The sequence below is a fragment of the Balaenoptera ricei genome, chromosome 14 (assembly GCF_028023285.1).
Source record: "Balaenoptera ricei isolate mBalRic1 chromosome 14, mBalRic1.hap2, whole genome shotgun sequence".
NCBI lineage: Eukaryota > Metazoa > Chordata > Mammalia > Artiodactyla > Balaenopteridae > Balaenoptera > Balaenoptera ricei.
The window spans coordinates 62,439-76,736 of record NC_082652.1 but is presented as its reverse complement, the minus strand read 5'-3'; the positions used below and the strand labels follow the sequence as shown (position 1 = coordinate 76,736).

Genomic DNA, 14,298 nt, shown 5'->3' with positions numbered 1-14,298 from the left:
GAGAAGGCCGGCCTGTCACAGCACAGGTGGGAGGGTGGCTGCAGTGCCACACCCTCCTCTCTGGAGAGGGGCCTTCCTGCCACAGCCTGCCCAGGAGCTTGACTGCAAGCTGCTGCTGCCTGAGCAGAACAGACCCACCTCTGACTGCTGACTTCATGAATGTTTCTCAGATGCTTCTTGCAGTATAGGGAGTTGCCAACCAAACTATTCAAACATGGCAGGGGGCTCAGCAGCCCTCAGTGCTTCGCAGCAGAACCCCCAGGGAACTCTGGGGACCTCCTTCTTCTGTAGGGACAGAGCTCTGTAACTTGTGTTACCAGACGTCCACACTTGCTCCCCTGGAGCACTGGCCGGGCTCCCGAGGGGCAGCTCAGCCCAGGCTGCCCCCCGAAAGCTCAAGGAGCATCCTGGCTCCCCAAAAGGCGTCGCTGGAGGTCTGGTCGTCGGGCCACGGCACCTGGAACGCCAACACAGCATCACACACGGAGGTACCCTCTGTGGCTCTGCCTTCCCATCTGGGTCACCCCTGATCCTGGGACCCACCCCCTCTGGACTCCGTAAGGAACACCTCCCCGTGACACCTGCCTCCCAGTTCTCATTCCACCAAAGTCCAGCCTCAAGGCATCCCTGCCCCATGTTCAATTCTGCCCGTTTTATTCACTCCAAAGTCCCAAGCTGAGGACCCAGGAGTTAGGAGGGAAACCCACGGTACCTCGTAGGAAGGCCTCACCTGGCTGGAGGGCATGGGCTGGCCCAGCTCCATGGCCGACTCGGGGCCAGGGAAGGCAGGCGGGGCCGGGGCCAGCTCCGGGGTGCTGGAAAAGGGACAGTGTCAGGACAGGCCCTTTGCCAGGCCCTATTTGAGGCTCACGCTGTTTACTGTGAGCGACACACCCTGAGAACTCTCTGCCCATCAGAAGCCCTTCCTGGGGCCAGACTCTTTTGGGAACGGCCTCCTCCTGCAGGGCCCTCAGGTGTGCAGGATGCTGGAGGGGCCTGTGTGACACCTTGGGCAGGTGACTCAGGTAATCAGAGAGCACATCAGGGCAGGCTCACAGAGGAGGGGGTGGTGAGCAGAGATGGGAAGGAAGAGAAGGTCACGAGCAGGAACAGGCCTGAGGTGTGAGGGAGTCCAGAGGTCCTTAGGACCGAATCAGGGGTAGCGGCAGGGGGAGCAGGTGCGGCCGCTCAGAACAATGACCACGCAGTTCCTCAAAGTCACACCACACCTACCCTGTGACCCAGTCATCCCACCGCTAGGTGTACACGCCCCAGGGACACGAAGGCAAAACATGCAGGCCACCACGTGTCTGGGGATGTGCACAGCAGCCCCAAACCAGGAGCTCCCAAATGCCTGCCAACAGGTGATGACAAACCCCACCAAGGACTGGGATGCGGCAACGAAGCAGGAGGGACGCTGACACACACAGCAGTGGGGCAGGCCTCACAGCGGTCAGGCTGCGGGAAAGAAGCCACACCAAAAAGAGAGTCCACGCTGTACGATTTCACTTCCACGAGACTCTAGGAAACGCAGCTAAAGAAAGCAGGGCCTTGGTCCTGAGGCGGCCGGGGTGGAAACAGCCCTGTGACCTGTGACTAGCAGCACAGCTATGGTTTGTAGGAGATTTGTAAGTCGCACTCGCAAAGATGAGCCGGGGCACTGGAGTCCACGGGGGACACAGCCAGTGGAGAGGCCCAGCAGGCCACGAGGGGCCCTGTGGCTGCTGTGTGTGGCTCCCGGTCATAAACGGAAAAGTGAGTCCATCAGCACCGTCTGGATTTTCCTACCGTCTGGCTGTTTCCGCAAGCAGAGCCTGTGACCTGGGAGGCTGCTCCCCTCCTCTCCCATGTCCCCCAGTAATTCTGCCCTCACGGGGCACCTGGCCTTCTGCTCCCAGACTTGGGAGACCCCGAACCCTGGGGACCCTGTCCTGCGGCCCCCATCGTAGATTCCCTCTCCACCTGATGACTCCTGGCCCGACATCGCCTCCTGTGAAGTCTCTGGTCACTGCCACGGCCTCCACTGGCCACAGTCCACAGCACCTAGGCCGTTCACGGCCGTCCCAAGCCCCTTTAAAACTCCAATTTGGAATACACAATCAGGACCTTGATGCTGTCCAGAAACTAAAACAGTCTTTGGGGAAAAGAAAATGCCTGAAAGAGGCTGCTGGGGCCCAGGGAGACCTCTGGGGAAGCGTGGAGGCCTAAGCACCATCCACAGAACGGATGCCCGCATCTGCTCCAATGCTTCTCTGAGGGAAACACTACCATCTTCTTTTGGTAGATGTAGCATGGGGGACTGCTGAGGTTTCCAGAAATCCATGAGGAAAGGACGCACTCTGCACCGTTGGAGATGGTGAGTCTGTGCACCAGGCACCCTGTCCGCGGCCCGTAGGCAGTGTCACCTGAGCCCCGTGGCTGTGCAGCTTACCTCTGGGTGAGGGTGAACTCAGGAGCCTGCAGCGGAGGCTGGGGCACCAGGAAGCCGCTCGCCTGTGGTTCCACTCGGCCACCGCTGGTACCTGGACCCTCCTCCAGGTATGTGCTCTGGGCGTTGCTGCTGGGAGGGTCAGCGAATCCTGCACGGGAAGAAATCCCACAACCCAGTGCTGGGGGAAGGGGGCACAGCCTACGTGCAGCCCAACACAGGCCTCCGCGGAGAGGCGGCGTCCAGCCTGGCCAGCCCCCAGCCTCAGCTCCCGCGCCGAGGAAAGAGCAGCCACCACTGCTGATCTCAGTGGCCTCTGCAGGCTCCCAAAGACCAAAACGATGTCAGGTTTTGCTGACCTCAAATTTTTCTTTGTCATTCTAGATCTCACGCCAGCCCCAGTGCCAAACAAAGACTCAGCACCCCAGTCCGCCCTACACCCACCGCGGCTGTCTGAGGAGAGACCCCGTGGTGTCCCCCGTTCACCACAGGCTGGCCCAGCCCGTGGCCGTTGCCCTCCCCTTTCACCTTGGGTTTCACCATGATTTCACTGCAGTGCAAGGTGTTACTACCTTACCTTGCCTTTTCTCTCTACTTAAAATATTGTAGAAAATCCCTCAGGGTGTCTTTCACCCTAAAAGGCAAGCCACTGTGGACGTGATCAATTCTGGGTCGACAGACATTTAGGAGCAAAGTGAGCTAAGAAGGAAGGTCCATTGCTGCCCTAAGTCTATCCAGGTGGTAAAACTAGCATGCATCCCTGATCTCAGACCCCAAACAACAGTCCTCCCTCCTGTCTGCCAGAGCGTAGACCTTCCTAACCATTTGGTGTATGACTCCACCTCTGCCTTCTGCTGTTTCCCCTTTCCTGCAGAACTTTACAGATAGTCTGAGGTCCAGGAAATATGGTTAAGTGCTAATTTGAACATTTCCAGTTTACACAGAATAGATCAGTGGGTTTAATCTTCTTCCTCCAACAGAAACAGAAATAAAAAGCCCAAAGCCTAGAACGAAGGGAGTGTCATGGGAAGGGTAACTGGCAGGTGGGAGATGTCCATGTTCTGCAGATGCAGGGCACAGGTCTGATCCCACGGTGGGGGGAGTCTGAAGGGAAGCTGGGGCATAAGCGGGGGCCAAGGACCCTGAGAGGTTTGCAGGGAGGGAGGGAAAGCAAGGTGCTCAGGCAACCGGCAGGGAGCTCTCCAATTCCCAGAGAACATCACCCCTCACATAGGCTGGACACGGTGTGAAGACCAGCTTCCCTCATCCCAGTATGAGGCTGGCCACTGCCCATCCCAACTCCAGCCTTGTTAGTAAACATGGACAGGAAAAGGTCTCTGAAATCAAAGACCAATCCAATCAGATGGAAAAGCCGCCTCGGAGAAATGAGTCTCCAGGCTCTTCCTCTTTGGGGCACCTCTTCCTCCTCTGTTCAAGGAAGGGCCTGAATCCACAACCCCAACATTCCCCCCTTCAGGCAAGAAAGCACATTTTCTGAAACTTCTAACTAGGATACTCAGAGACATATAAGATATTGCATCTATAAAAAGTAATACGATCGGGGCTTCCCTGGTGGCGCAGTGGTTAAGAATCCACCTGCCAACGCAGGGGACACGGGTTCGAGCCCTGGTCCGGGAAGATCCCACATGCCGCGAAGCAACTAAGCCCGTGCGCCACAACTACTGAGTCTGCGCGCCACAACTACTGAAGCCCGCACGCCACAACTACTGAAGGCCGCGCACCGAGAGCAGATGCTCTGCAACCTCAATGAGAAGCCCGCACACCACAACGAAGAGTAGCCCCCGCTCGCCACAACTAGAGAAAGCCCGTGTGCAGCAACGAAGACCCAACACAGCCAAAAATAAATTATTTTTTAAAAAAATTTATTAAAAAAACAAAAACAAGTAACATGATCTATGAAGAAAGGAAAATCAGAAATAAGAAAAGGGAGCTTGGGGAACTTCCCTGGTGGTCCAGTGATTAAGACTCCATGCTCCCAATGCAGGGGGCCCAGGTTCGATCCCTGGTCAGGGAACTAGATCCCACATGCCGCAACTAAGAGCCTGCACGCGGCAACTAGAGACCCCGTGTGCCGCAACTAAGACGCAGCACAGCCAAATAAATAAATAATTTTTTAAAAAAAAGAAAAGAGAGCTTGGAGTTCTCTTAAAATATATAACTGTCAAAATATCATAAGACAGAGTTTAAGACAAAAGCACGTACAATAAAAAAGAAATTTTTTTAAAAGGTAAGCATTTTGGGAGATTGGTCCAGGATTTCCAACATCCAAATAACATTTGTGCTCTAAAGAGAGAACTGGAAGGAGGAAACTATCAAAGAAAATCACAAAAAGTGCCCAGAGCTTAAAGAAGACCTTGTTCTCTGGTTCTTTAAATTAAAAAGCTTAACAACAAAGTGAATTCAAAAGACTCACACCTGGGACCATCACTGTGAAATTTCAGAACACCAAGACTTCAAAAATAAAAAGCTCCAATAAAGGAAAAATACGTAAACATCAGAATGACATCTGACTTAAAATGACAACATTGGATGCTATGATTGGATGCTGTGTTGCTTTCAAATTTCTAAGGGAAAAAGTATTTTAAACTCAGAATTCTGTCCCTGACAAATCGTTAATCAAACTTGAGGGCGGATTAAAGACAATTTCAGAAGATGCAAGGAATCAGACACTTTACCTTGCAGGCACCCTTTCTTATAAAGTTAATTAAAGACGTTCTCTAACATAACAAGAGTCAAGAAAGAAGGAACAAGACTTGCAATTAAGGAAACACTGAAGCAAACCCAGGGAAGCAGTTAAAGTTGCTCCTGGGATGACGGCTCCACCCCAGACTGGGAGCAGGAAGAAGGAGGCCCCAGCAACAAGTCTTCAGAGGGGATGCTTAAGACACTGCAAGAAGTTAGGGATGTTGATAAAAGCAGACAATGTAAGAAAAAAGGGAGGCAATGACAAACTACAAGACGACCTGTAGGTAACCACAGAAGACTAAGGAATTTAGGTGACGGGCTGAGTTCAGTGCCAACATCCTCCTTAGAAGCTGGGATGTCACAAGATGCTATCGTGTTTGGTGCACAAAATATATACCTGAATACGTGTTCTTTAAAGGTATTTATAGCGACAGTTACAAATAAGGAAGAAACTAGGACGAGAGGGCCAGGGGTCTGAACTGCTCAGCCCTCCTCTGTTGGAGCAGATGTTGGCTGGTTAGTTACAGGGACTGGAGTACAGGGGTGGCAGCCATTTCATTTCATTTTAACTCTTTCCTCACCATCTTATTTTTTTAGTCACGTGCACATTTTATTTTGAAAACAAAAATAAAATGAAAAATATCCAGGCTGTTGGTGGGAAGAGCCTGTTCCAACTGCACTGGTCTGGGGTCTAATCAAATACATTAGATTCAAGAAGAAAGTCCTGGCCCCTCAGAATTCTTCCCCGTCAAATGACATACAAGCAGCTGAAGCATCTGATGTAGAAACACATGGTCTGTCTAGCGAGACCCACCTGTGGCGCTGGGCTCACCAAGGGCGGCGATGGACACAGCCAGAGGAGCATCTGCAGGGCGCATCGTGAGGTCCAGCCCGTGACTGTGGATCAGTTGCCTAGTCTGGAAGGAAACTTCCTTGGAGGATGCCAGTGCAAGAGACGTCAGCCACGACTCGGGGGCACCCAGAGAGGGGTCCAGCGTGTCGCTGCCAGCAGCCAGAGGGCAGAGGCCAGGGCCAGGGCAGACGGGAGGAAGAGTGGCAGGATCATGGCTAGGCCCCTCCTGGTACATCTCACCACCCTGCAGAGACCTGGGGAGCACAGCGAACATCATCCCTTGGTGGGCAGAGGCTCCCTCAGGCTGGGGGAGGTGGGCCTGGGAGGAGATTCCGGCCCAGTTTGGGAATCTGGGCTCCGGACTCAACGCAGCCACAGATGGCTGTGGGGTCCACCCCAATCACGCTGCCTTCACAGTTCTCCCTGGGGCTGCAAGGGTTCCAGAGACACAAAAAATACTACCGCTGGAAACCTAAGATACATTAGCAATTTATTTACAAGGGCCTTCAATGAAGCATTGTTCCACAATATTGAAAGCTGAAAATGATTAGGAAGAGCCTAATAGTTGAATGATTAAATGAAGGTGGACCTTAAAGGAATGTTAGGCAGCAGCTAATAATTTAAAGAATTAAAATATTCCCCAAATGCTCCCTGTGTCTCAGATGGTGCTCCTGGGCTTTTGTTAACAACCCCCCACCCCTGTCATCTGTGCAATGACGTGCATGGCAGGGTCCATCACTATCCTCATCTCACAGGTGAGAAAAATCAGACACTGAGAGGTCAGGGGAACCTGCCTAAGGCCACACACCTGGGTAGTGCCAGCCTGGATGTGAGGTGCCAGCCCAGGTGGTGTCATGAGAGACGCTGAAAACACAAGTGTAAATGGAAAAAGTGGGCACAGCTTGATGTTTACACAGACGTGGACCTGGTCCCACACTCAGACTCAGTCCTGCTGCTGCCGGCACTTTCCTCACAGCAGTTTGTGCGGCACCACAGGGGCAACAGGGTGAGGGAAAGCGGTTAGACAGGGCCTGGTCTGTAGCAGGAACTCAAGAAATGTTGGCTGTTACTAACTTACTGATATACCAACCATACCAAATGCTAGAGAGAAACAGACCACGAGGACAGCGGGTTTGCCTTTAGGAGATAGGTCTGCATGTTTTTCTTCGTTTTCCCCATTCTCCAAAATTTATGTTAAGTCAGGCTGTGAGTCAGGCTCCAGGGAACAAGTTTGGGGTCCATGACGTGGGCTCCTTGCCAGTGGCTCCCCTGTACCTGGGGTCTCAGCTCTCTCTGCCCTCCATCACTGAGCTGGTCCCAGTGTCCGGCAGGCATTCCTACGCCCACTCCAGGCCTGGTCTCCCACTGAGGATGGGGAATTGAAAAGGGGACGGTCCCATGGCCCACGTGGGTGGCAGTACCTGGGAGCCAGTGACTTTGGCATGGTCTCATCTCCAGAGAAGTCTGGGGTCAGGACCAGTGGCTCCCACGGCCCTTGGGTGGTCTCCTGGGTCTGTACAGACCCACTTTCCTCAGGTCCTGCGAAAAGCCGATCAGACAGGAGGGGAAGCTGGGTGATGCTCAGACTCCCAGCTTCCTTCCCAGCAGGTTAAGAGCAGCCATGCTGGCTGCCCAGTATTCTTTGTTTGTCCCTTGATCTGTCTTTGGTCTGAACCAACACCCATAATTAGGGACCCAGAACACCCTAAATTCTAGTGCTTGGCTCACTTCCCACTGACTCCTGGCCCTGGCCGCAAAGTAACCTCTCAACGCAAAACGCTGCTGCAGCCCCACCTGGGCCCATCCTGAGCCCAACCTGACCCTCAGCTTCAGCGATCTCGCTTCCCACAGGGTGAAGTCCCGAACGTGCAGACGGGGGCTGGCGAAGAGGGTCCTGTCCTGTAACCAGTGACCCTACCTCGGCCTGGCCCTAGACACAGGTTTTGGGAGAGGGGCCACTCACCCGACCACTGAGGCCTGTCCACGCACCCAGAGCCAAGGTGGGGCTGGCCTGTGGGCTGCGGGGGGCACGGGACGGCCTCCCTCGCGGTGCGGTCCTCCGCCGAGTCCCGGGCTGGCGCCGCGCGCTGCACAAGGGCCCTCTGGCGCCGCCGGTAATTGGCGAACCAGTTGTAGACCTGCTCCGTGGTCAAGCGCGTCTCCGAGGCCAGGTCCTCCTGCCCCGAAACAAAACGCCGCTTGCCCAGCCCGCTCCTGAGACGCGGGGCCGGGACACCAGCGGGCCGGGACACAGGGCGGCCGCGGCATCACGCGGGCCGGCGCCGTGGCCTCTGGCCTTGTTCCTCCTCAAGCCGCCGCCCGGCCGACGGCCACTCACAGCCGGGAGGGCTCGGCAGGGCTTGCAAACCGGACCCTCCCGAGGCGCCACCAAACCACTGACCGCCCGCCCGCCGGCCCGGTGCGAGAGCGCGTCGGCCACGACCGACCCTGCGATCAGGAACCTGTCCTTCCTCAGGAGCCACATCCGAACCACCAAGGGCCACAGCACGGAGCTCCGGGAGGGCCCCGCTGATTGGACCCGGAGAGAAGGGGCGGGGCGACCACTGGGAGAGCCCCGCTGATTGGACCGGGAGAGAAGGGAGCACGCCAGCTTTACGAGCGGCAAGGCTCTTATGCTGCCCCCTCCACCTACTCCCGAGAGCTCACCCGTGCATCCCTCCTGCCGGAGTCCCGGCCGCGGTGAGCGCTCAGTGAGCATCTGTTGAAGCCACACTGGATGACGGGGTATTAAGACTCCCGTGATGAAACTAACCCCGCCACGTGTGCAGGCGGCTGCCAGCCAAAGGGCTCCGTCCCCAGGGCAGTTCAGGGCAGGCGGAGAGCGCCAGCGCCCTGGCAGATAGGCCACTGGGGAGGCGGAGAGGTGTGGCTAAGGATGCGAGTCAATCCCCTCAGGGTGGTGATGTCATCTAAGGGTGGGAGTCCCCTAAGGACCGGGGAGGATGGGCTAAGGGGAGGGTTGCCTGGCCTCCCTCTCATCTGCTCTTACCCGCTCGGCCTTGCTGGGGTTGGTGCTCACGCCCGAAGCAAAGTCCTGCAGCTTCTGGCGAACTTCTCTGGGGAAGTTCCGGTTCTTGAGGCCGTCAGGGCAGAGGGAGGCGGGCGGTGGGTTCCTGGATGAGGACAGTGAGGAGGTGGTTATGGACCCCCCCCCCTTCTTCTGAATGCACCTGTCGTGCTGCCCTGGACTTCCTGTCCTTTCACTGGCCACCCCCCTCCCCTGCAGGACGGTGTGCTGCAGTCCCCGGGTCCGTCCCCTGAACAAGGGAGGGGTCTCGTGTTGCCCGGGCCCACACCCCACACTTCCACCAGGGTTTCCAGTAACACTCACTGACCAATGGCCATGACTGTTAAAGCTGGGGGATGAGGGTACTGAGGTTGGTTATGCTACCCTCTTTACTGGGTGTATATTGGAACTTTTCCAAAAGAAAAAAGTGGCATATAAACAAACAGCACCGGTCTATACAAGATTTGCTATCCAAATGCCAATTGAACAAATCCCCACGAACATCGCAAATACACCCCACACATCCCAGTGGAGCTCAATCTCCCACTCCCCACACCGTCCCCCAGCCCGTCCTGTGCATCCAGTGAGAGACCAACATGTCCCTGCCAATCAGCCCAAGAGCCCTGCAGCCAGGTTTATTCTCTTTACCTTCTCCAGTACATTCAACCTATCGGCAAATCCTCTAGAGTCAATCCTGACACAACCTTTTCCCCAGCCATGGCCACTCCCAGAAACTCCAAGAACCTCCCACCTCCGCTCCTGCACTAACCATCTGCTGTTAACTCCAGTGTCGCCCCTCCTTATGCCCAGAGCACGCCTTCTCTGGGCTCAGGCCTCTCCAAGGCTCAGCCCTGTGCTGCAGCCCTACCACAAGCAGAGGGCCAGTGAGTCACAGCCCTCTACTGAACAAGTTCCGTCTAGCATTCCTTGCTCTGAATTATGGGATCTGCTTTGTTTCCTGGTCTACTGTCCATCGTCCACACCCGCGGGCAGCTCCAGGACAGCAGGGCCCCAGCACCTCTAGTAACGCCCAGCAACCAGGGGCCTCTTCACAAACACTGCATGCTGGTCCCCAAGGCATTTACTTTGCTGAGCCACCCTCTGGCAGGCTGTCAGAGCCTATATGGAGGGACCTGACTGCATCCCTGAAGACCTCAAGACTGATTAACTGCTGGGCTTTGAGGACATATCTGGTGGGCACCATGAGAAAAATTCTGTCTGATGCAAAAGGAATCCATCTCTTCTTCCATCAACCAGGCCCATGGCTCAGAAACTCCTGTCACTTGGGCTTTCAGGAGCTCAGAGCAAGACCTGCAGCTCCTCCTGGCCAGTGGGGGACACCCAAGGTCAAGAATAAAGGCTCTACAGTCTCGATGTCTAGGCTGGAATCCTGCCTTTGCATCTCTCTAGTGTGTAACCAGGCAAGTGACTACCTTTTCTGTGCCTTGGTGACCTCCATGAACGGTGATGATGGTAATGATGGTAGCTAGCAGTCGTAACGTGTGCTTAGTGCTGATAATGGTCACGGTGGCGATTATCATCAACATCTATCCAGCAGCCACCGGGTACCAGACGGCCTTCTAAGCACTAAGTGTATCTCATGTGGTGCTTGCAGACCCTCACCTTTATCTCTCTTTTAAAGGTCCTGCAGCCCTGAGGGGCCATGCTGGGATCCGGGCCAGGCGCCTGCAGAGCCTGACCATGGGGAGTAGCCGAGCTGAGGGGCACCCATCCTGCAGGAAGCGAGTGAGGTCAGGGTGCCCACCTGCCGCCTCCCTCACCGCAGGGCCCTCACTGACAGGCAGCGGCTCCTGCTGCAGCTACAACTTTTGGCCTGGGTCCTGGGAACAGCTCCCTGTCCTCGCCCTGCGGGCACAGGTAGGAAAGCGTCCCCACAGCCAGCCGAGCGGTGGAGAGGAGGCTCAGTGGCGGGCACCCGCTGCTGTTGAGCCTATTGCCCTCTGTCTGTCACTGCTTCCTCTCATCTCCCTGCCTCTACTTCACCTAAGTCCTTCTGTGCTCTGGGAGGGCAAACCCCTTGGGAGCCCCAGGGAATAAGCGCCGATAAAGGCCGGTGCATACCTCTTCCTGCACCGGAACTTCTGCACCGGGGTCAGCGTGGCCACGCCGAGCCTCTTCATGACCAGACGGTAGTGGATGTCATTCCAGAGCTGCACCAGCTTCAGGCTGCCACCCGGCACCCGGCATCCCTGTGGACAAGAGCCTGCTGAGACCCGGCACGCTCGCCTGCCCCAGAGCCCTGCCGTTGACCCAGCCTGACCGCTAAGAACATCCGCTGGCTGGCGCCCCGCGGTGGGAGCACGAGCCCCATGGCTGGGCTCCTGTCCCCAGCAGGCCCTCCCATGAACGGGAGGCGGGCACAGCTCTCCCTCGCCCCCACCCCCAAGGTGAGGGCCAGGCAAGGGGAAGGCCAACTCTGGGCTGTGGCCATAGCACACAAGAGGCCGAGCCGCGCTGAGAACCACATGGTCAGGTCTGAGGGGCCCGAGGCTTGATCCCCGTCTTGCGTGAAAGGCCTTTCTCTCCCACCAGCAGGGCGGGCCCCTGGGGCTCAGTGAGTTCATTCTGAGCTCAGGGGGACGAAGGGGTCCCGGTCTGTGCCAGTGACAGCTCCCCAACCCAGTGCGGCTTGGTCATGTAACCAGACTTTAGAGATGGCCAAGGACGCTGAGTGTGGGCCTCCGCTGGACACAGCCCCTGTGGTCAGTATGTGGTTCTTGCCTTTAACCCCAGTGTTCTCAGGCCCATCTTGGTGAGGGAGGTGCTGAGAATCATTTAGCTTTCTCTCAACAGCATCAGGAAAAGCCCATTTTGCTCGGTTGAGGCCTGCAGTCTCCTGCCAGGATGGAGACGGCAGCACAACCGTCAGACAGGGAACCCACTTGGCGCCTCCCCAGCTGCAGGAGTGGCCCTTGGCGGGAAATGCCCTTTCTTGATGTGGCAGCCCCATCCTTTCTCTCAGGTCTCAGAACACATCGCTTCCTCAGAGACATTTCTGGACCATCCTGAGTTACGGTCCCTCTCCTGGGAGTTTTTCATCACTGATGTCACGCTCACATTCCATCACTGACTGCCTTCACGGCAGCTACTTCAGCTCTGTGTGTTCAGCCATTTATTCTGACATATTTGGAAGGCTGAACCCTCTTATGTTCCAGGTGTCATGCTGGGTGTTGGGGATCCTTTAATGAGCAGAACTAACGCACCCCTGCTCCTGGGGCCTGCAGTGCAGGAGGGGAGGCAGATCACAGATCGAAAAAGACAGGTTTCTAACTGTGAGCTGAGGAAGGAGCCATAGAGGGGGGGTGAGGGCTCCCTTAAGTCCTTGGGAATAAAGGAGGCACTAGCTCGACGGGGTGACATTTAAAGCAGAAACCGGACAGGTAGGAAGGCACCAGCCACACAGAGTGGTGTCCAGCCTCTGGCAGAGGGAACGGCACACACAAAGGTCAAAAGACAAAGATCTCGGGAGTTCCAAGAGAGCAGCAAGCCACTGTGTGGGAGCCAGGACGGCGTGGCAGGCTCTCGGGCCGCGCCTCGGCGCGTACCGTGGTCCCTTCCGCAGTTTTAAAACTGCCTCTGGCTGCTACGTGAAGACTAATAGATAGAGGGGGCAGGAGAGGACACGGTGGTGGGGCGTGAGCGCCAGGAGGGTGCCACAGGGCTTGGGGGAGAGGGAGCAAAAACAAAGAACTGGGCAGTTTAGTATCGTGAAGGTAAACTCAGCATGAGTTATGCATGGACTGTAATATGGAGTGAAAAAGGGAAACACAGGTCCCCAAATCTCTTACTAAAACCTTTTGAGGGCTTCCCTGGTGGCACAGTGGTTGAGAGTCTGCCTGCCAATGCAGGGGACACAGGTTCTGGACACACGAGCCCTGGTCTGGGAGGATCCCACATGCCGCGGAGCAACTGGGCCCGTGAGCCACAACTACTGAGCCTGCGCGTCTGGAGCCTGTGCTCCGCAACAAGAGAGGCCGCAACAGTGAGAGGCCCGCGCACCGCGATGAAGAGTGGCCCCCGCTCACCGCAACTAGAGAAAGCCCACGCACAGAAACGAAGACCCAACACAGCCAAAAATAAATAAATTAAAAAAAAAAAACAAAACAAAAAACAAAAAAAACCTTTTGAGCCAGATGTATTTTGGAATTCAGAATTCCTCACACTTTAGGAAGTAACACAGATATATACTCCATAATTTGCACTATCCCAGTATGATCTAGGGCAGGAAGCATCCTGCAAGCAAACATACCAGGATTTGGGTAACAAAACGTACTGCAGTAATATTAAGTGGATAAATAAAGACGTAAATAGTTTCCCATCAATGCAGCTCAGGTTTGATGCCAATTGAGTTGAGGTTCAAAGTACCACCAGAGGAGTGACAAAGATACTTGTGGTTTCAGAGTTCCCGAATGCAGACCCGCAGCTAAGGGACTGCGGTCCTGGGTCTGTTTGATTGCTTGCCTCACTAACCGGAGTGCCAACTTTCCAAGCCAGGACCACTGGTCCAGGACCAGAGGGATTCGATAGATGGACAGTTTTGTCTCACGTTAGCAGGCAAGTTAGAACTTAGTACAGTGAGACTGAACTGCCCTGGCTCGGTTTATAGCAGCTCTCCCCAGGCTCCTGCTGACTTCTGGGCGTTTCCATCGTCTTCAGGATGGTGTGGGCTGCTGCCCCTCTCCCCGCCCGCCCCCCCCCCCCCCCCAGTCCTACCTCTAGCAGCTGGCAGGCAGCCCGGTACTGCTCCTGCTGGGCCAGCACTCTGGCGCACACCAGGGCCACGTCCGCGTTGTCCAAGAGGTACAGGCGGAGCTGGCTCTCCAGCACGGCCGTGACCAAGGGCTGCACCTGGGCGGGGTCGTCCTGTACCTCCCGGCACAGCCTGCCTGCGAGGGTCACCAGCTCGGCCAAGGGCAGGCCAGCACCTCCGCTTCCCCTCAGCAGCTGCAGGAAACTCTGCATCCTGAGTCAGGTTGAACCCCTCTGCAAACAAGACGACAGTCAGGACCACCGCCAGCGCTGATCGGCTGACTGCACGTCAATCCTCAGAGCAACTCTGCGAGGCCTCTCCCGCCACAGGTATCGTGGCAGCAGTGAGAGAAGGCGGCGCGACAGGGCCCGCCAGACTTTCCTTGTATTCCTCACAACAGCGTAGACGCTGGCGGTGCACCAAGGTCCAGCTCGCTGCTCTCGCTGCCAGACTTCTCACTCCGCACGCCTGGAACCTCTGTCTGGTGCCCTCGTGCCCCTCACCCGCTGCGC

At 56.0% G+C, this 14,298-nt stretch overlaps 1 protein-coding gene across 2 annotated transcripts; it reads right to left on the bottom strand.

Annotated features, from left to right (window-relative positions):
* Positions 1-370: 370 nt before the first annotated feature.
* ANHX (anomalous homeobox) lies at positions 371-13,998 on the bottom strand. Of its 2 annotated transcripts, XM_059895086.1 has the most exons (9): positions 13,750-13,998; positions 11,098-11,225; positions 8,998-9,121; positions 7,951-8,164; positions 7,409-7,526; positions 5,949-6,241; positions 2,432-2,579; positions 731-815; positions 371-457 (listed from the first exon to the last, which is right to left on the bottom strand). In XM_059895086.1, the coding sequence occupies exons 1-9, from the start codon at positions 13,996-13,998 to the stop codon at positions 371-373; spliced, it is 1,446 nt and encodes a 481-aa protein (XP_059751069.1). The 2 variants fall into 2 exon arrangements, with proteins under 2 accessions (XP_059751069.1, XP_059751070.1); XM_059895087.1 differs by lacking the exon at positions 5,949-6,241 and having other exon boundaries at positions 2,432-2,560.
* Positions 13,999-14,298: the final 300 nt, after the last annotated feature.